Source organism: Colobus angolensis, unplaced genomic scaffold (genome assembly GCF_000951035.1).
Source record: "Colobus angolensis palliatus isolate OR3802 unplaced genomic scaffold, Cang.pa_1.0 Scaffold447, whole genome shotgun sequence".
Taxonomy (NCBI): Eukaryota; Metazoa; Chordata; class Mammalia; order Primates; family Cercopithecidae; genus Colobus; species Colobus angolensis.
The window spans coordinates 217283-222191 of record NW_012117899.1 but is presented as its reverse complement, the minus strand read 5'-3'; the positions used below and the strand labels follow the sequence as shown (position 1 = coordinate 222191).

Sequence of the window (4909 nt, the reverse complement as noted above, 5' to 3'; positions counted from 1 at the left end):
TCTCGGCCTCCCAAAGTGCTGGGATTACAGGCTTGAGCCACCGCGCCTGGCCATTGTCATATCTATATTCTACATAGTTTACTCTGCTGGATGTTGGATTTGAGGGGGCAGGACTGAAGGCAAAGAGACCAGTTAGAAAGCTATAGCCATAATGTAGACGAGAGAAGATTAAGCTGGAGCTAGGATAGTGGAAGGATGTAGGAGAGGAGAGAGTTTTGAGAAATATGTGGAAAGTGAAATTATTGGAATTTGGTGACTATTATAATGCCTGGATTAAGAAAGAAGACAAGGAATTAAAGATGACTCCAGGTTTCTGGCATGGGTGACTGAATGGACGGTGGTACTGCCAACTAGGAGAGAGACTACAGGAGGAGGACAAGGGCCCTCCATACTTGGGTGCCAATCCATTTTCACAGTTGACAATTTACTCCAGTAATAAGTTATCAAGTGTCCACTCATGATTAGCACCAGAAGGAGAGACAAAAGAGAGTCCCTATTACAGAGACACTTCCAGATTAATTATGAAGACTGAATAAATAAATTGAATTTCTAGGTCTTAAAAGAAAATACATAATCAAACAAATGTTGTGGTAAAGACTATGTATAATATTATAGGTATTAATTGCTCCCTTAATTTATTCTTCTTGTGTACCCAGTATGAGCAGAGTACTATGTAAAATTCCTTGCCTGTGTTAACACTGTAAGATAGGTAATATTGTTATTTTACAGATGAGAAAACTGAGGCTCAGGTTGTTTAGATAACTTATACAAGGGCCAATATACCCAACAGTTTATTAGATGACTCCACTTGGATGTCACATAGGCACCTCAAATTCAATATGTCTAAAATTGAATTGTCAACCCCCCCACAAACTAAATTTTCCTATATTACCTAACTTGGTGACTAGTCCAACGTGAGAAAGTGGAAAGAACATGGGCTTTGGGATCATATAGACTTGGGTTCAAATTCTGACTGGCTCTTGCTAGCTGAATTACTTATTTTTTGCCACTTCTCTAATTGTTTGCCATGACTGAGACCCAGCTCCATGGGGCCCTGGGAATCAGATATCATCAGGCTGAGCCAACACTGGACCAGGGAAGGGAGGCATACTTCCTCTTCCTACATCAGCAGTGAATACTTAGGGAGAGGCTAGGCTAGAAAGATGTTCTGGTCCAGGGCTGCCCTTCACCTGGGGCCAGGGATTATACCGAGCCTTGTTCTTCTTACAGAAGTCCACCCTGAAGTTCTTTGAGATGGAGTTTCCTTTGGAACAGACTGCTTTGAGTTTGCTCTTCTGTGTACAGAAACCCTCCCCTGGCTTCAGGGTCTCTGCTGTAAAGCAGACAGAGAGTGGAATCTGCTGCAGGATGCCCCTGGCATCCACAGTGAAGAGGCTTTCAGGGTTAACTAATACCCTCACCCTCTTCCAACATGCCTCTTCCAGGCCAGGGTCTGAAAAACACCTGTGAGGATTGTGACCTGATGGGTTAAGCTCTCTGAATTTCAGTTTTCTTTCCTGGAAAAAAAAGGGTTAATAACACTCGTTATCCAGGTTTACTGTGAAGACTAAACAAAGTAATAAAGTAGTAAAATGTAAAATTCTTTACACTGTGCTTGAAACATGCAAGGAAATCAACACATATTCATTCTCTTACCTTCTTCCTTTCCTTCCCCTTTTACTGCTGTCTTCTCCCAGATGCCAAACCACAAATTGGTGAGTCACCTAGTCTCCTTTCTCTCCCTCATTCCCTATAAATGACCAAATGCCATGACCCATCATTCCTATCTTCTGACCTCTACATGCCCACTACCTCTTAGCTGCGTTTAGGCCCTCATCATTTTCCACTTACTGCTGCAGCAGACTATTCAATTATTCTCCCTGCTCCCAGCCTCATCTCCTTCCAACCCATCCTCCATGCTGTTGCTATTTCTAAAATGCAAATTTGATCGTGTCTCTCCCCTGCTTAAAATTCTTCATTTGCTTTCCATCACCTTCAGGATAAAATCCAATCTCTTTAGCATGTCACACAAAGTCCTTTGTGATCTGGCCCCTATTTAATCACTCTGGCTTCAACTATTCTGTCTCCGCTTCCCTCCCCTGACCTAGCACATCACACTTTGGCTCTAGATGTGCTTAAGCATTTAGAGTTCCCTGAACAAGCTGTGCTCACCCACCTCTGAACATCTGCCCTTGTTGTTCCCTCTGGTTGGAATCACCTCACACACCCTTATTTTCAAACCCTCCTCCCCTCATCCTCCTGATCCTCTTGGTCCTTCAGGCCTGGGTACTGCAGATCACCTCTGTGAGCCTAATAGAGCTACACCTCTGTACACAAATTTGTCACAGCACTTATCACACTGCAGGACAACTGTCTGTTTCTTTCTGACTCTGTCAATCAACTGTGAGTTGATGAAGTCAAGGGCTGCACCTGTCATTTGGGGATCCTTAGGGTCTTATGTACTCCAAGCATATATAATAAATATTTATGGAATGAATAAATGGACTGGGATACAAATTAAGATCTGATTTCAAATCCATGCTCTTTTCATGCAACATCACATGCTATTGTTTGTGAATGAGTACACTCATTCATTCAATAAATATGTAATGGGTATCTACTTTGTGCCAGGCATTTTGCTAGCACTATCTTCTGAATACATTTCTATTTCCCTTTTAGCTGCTTTCTTTTTTAATTTTTTAATTTTTTTTGAGATGGAGTTTCGCTCTTGTTGCCCAGGCTGTGAGTGCAGTGGCGTGATCTTGGCTCACTGCAACCTCTGCCTCTTGGGTTCAAGCAATTCTCCTGCCTCAGTCTCCCAAGTAGCTGGGATTACAGGCATGCACCACTATACCTGGCTAATTTTGTATCTTTAGTAGAGACTGGGTTTCACCATGTTGGTCGGGCTGGTCTCAAACTCCTGACCTCAGGTGGTCTACCTGCCTCTGCCTCCCAGAGTGCTGGAGTTACAAGTGTGAGCCACCACACTTGGCCTAGCTGCTGTCTTTCTTTCTTTTTTTTTTTTTTTTTTTGAGACGGAGTCTCGCTCTGTCGCCCAGGCTGGAGTGCAGTGGCCGGATCTCAGCTCACTGCAACCTCTACCTCCCAGGCTCAAGCGATCCTTCTACCTTGGCCTCCCAAAGTGCTGGGATTACACACGTGAGCCACCATGCCTAGCCCCCAGCATTATCTGTACTTTATTGCATTTAGTCTTTGGCCCCCAACAGATTTCCTACCTGCTTCTCTTAGGCAGCATATCATCTGCAGGCCACAGAATCCAGTACGGAATGCCTTTCCCCAAACTCCCACGCTGTTGCTGGATTTCCTCTGATCTCAGGAGTTACCAGTGATTGGAGTTAGGGATTATGACCCTTAGTACCTGGAAAACAAGAGATGTCTGTTTTATGTGGCCTTCAGTGGCTCTCAGTGACTGTGGGGTTAGGGCACAGACCCTGGACTCTGGGCAAAGGTCTGGGTGGGAGGTTTTCCCAGCATGACAAAAGTGCTGGTTGGTGGCACATGGGGAGGGACTCTGGTGGGCGGGAACCTTGTGACTCATTGGAAGCTGCTTCTTATTAGACTCATCGAGATTTTCCCTGTTGATGAGTTTAAGGCTACATCTGCAGCCTCCTGTGTACAGAGATCCTGAACAAGCTGGGAAGAGAGAGAAAGAGAGAGAGAGACAGAGACAGACAGACAGAGCAAGATTTTTCACACACAGTAGGTCAGTACTAAAAGAAGAGGTGTAACAAGGCTCCCCCAAAAAAAGTTTTTAAGAGACTAGGGGCCGGGCACGGTGGCTCAAGCCTATAATCCCAGAAATTTGGGAGGCTGAGGCAGGCGGGTCACTTGAGGTCAGTAGTTCGAGACCAGCCTGGATAACATGGTGAAACCCTGTCTTTACTAAAAATACAAAAATTAGCTGGGCATGGTGGCACATACTTGTAATCCCAGCTACTTGGGAGGCTGAGGTGGGAGGATCGCTTGAACTCGGGAGGCGGAGGTTGCAGTGAACTGAGATCATGCCACTGCACTGCAGCCTGGGCAGAGAGCAAGTGAGTCTCTGTGTAAAAAAACAGAGAGAGAGACAGACTAGGATCTAATTAAGAGCTTATGCAAAGAGCCCTCTCACTTCCTAACTAGGGACGGCTGAGAATTAAATTGGAGTGACCACAGGGCACAGTGACATTCCCTGTACATCTCCCCTACTCTGGAGATAGGTAGAGGATGGTTTGAGCCCAGGAGTTTGAATCCAACCTGGGCAACATAGCAAGACCCTATCTCTAATAATAATAATAATAATAAAGAGTGCTATTTTTTTTTAATAATTTTTTTTGGCTGGGCAGGGTGGCTCATGCCTGTAATCCCAGCACTTTGGGAGGCCAAGGTGAGCAGATCACGTAGTCAAGAGGTCTGGCCAACATGGTGAAACCCCGTTTTTACTAAAAATACAAAAAATAAACCAAGGATGGTGGTACATGCCAGTAGTCCCAGCTACTCGGGAGGCTGAGGCAGGAGAATTGCTTGAACCCGGGAGGCAGAGGTTGCAGTGAGCCAAGATCGAACCGCTGCACTCCAGCCTGGGTGACAGAGTGACCACGCCCGGCTGATTTTTGTATTTTTAGTAGAGACAGGGTTTCACCATGTTGGCCAGGCTGGTCTCAGACTCCTGACCTCATGATCCACCTGCTTCGGCCTCCCAAAGTGCTGGGATTATAGCCGTGAGCCACTGCACCCGGCCTATTTTTCTTTGTTTTGCTATTATGTCTTCTGCTTCTTTACTTGCGTTAAATTATAATTAATGTTTCTCTAAAGGTGAGTTGAAACCCCAAGTGCAGGCTAGAGTCATAAACACACACACACACACACACACACACACACACACACACACACACAGAGAGAGAGAGAG

General features: G+C 45.2%; 1 protein-coding gene across 16 annotated transcripts in view; it reads right to left on the bottom strand.

Annotated features, from left to right (window-relative positions):
* Window positions 1-3498, bottom strand: part of NR1I3 (nuclear receptor subfamily 1, group I, member 3) — a 15366-nt gene extending 11868 nt beyond the window's left edge. For 9 of the 16 annotated variants that reach the window (XM_011957560.1, XM_011957559.1, XM_011957569.1 and 6 more), the window contains exon 1: window positions 3237-3498. Coding sequence is in view for 7 of the 16 variants with exons in the window: in XM_011957563.1 (XP_011812953.1) it covers window positions 3237-3256 (20 nt within the window). In the remaining 9 variants the exon portion in view is untranslated. The remainder of the gene's footprint in view (window positions 1-3236) is intronic. The other 7 variants (XM_011957563.1, XM_011957566.1, XM_011957568.1 and 4 more) reach the window with 1 other exon arrangement.
* Between the last annotated feature and the right edge of the window lie 1411 nt (window positions 3499-4909).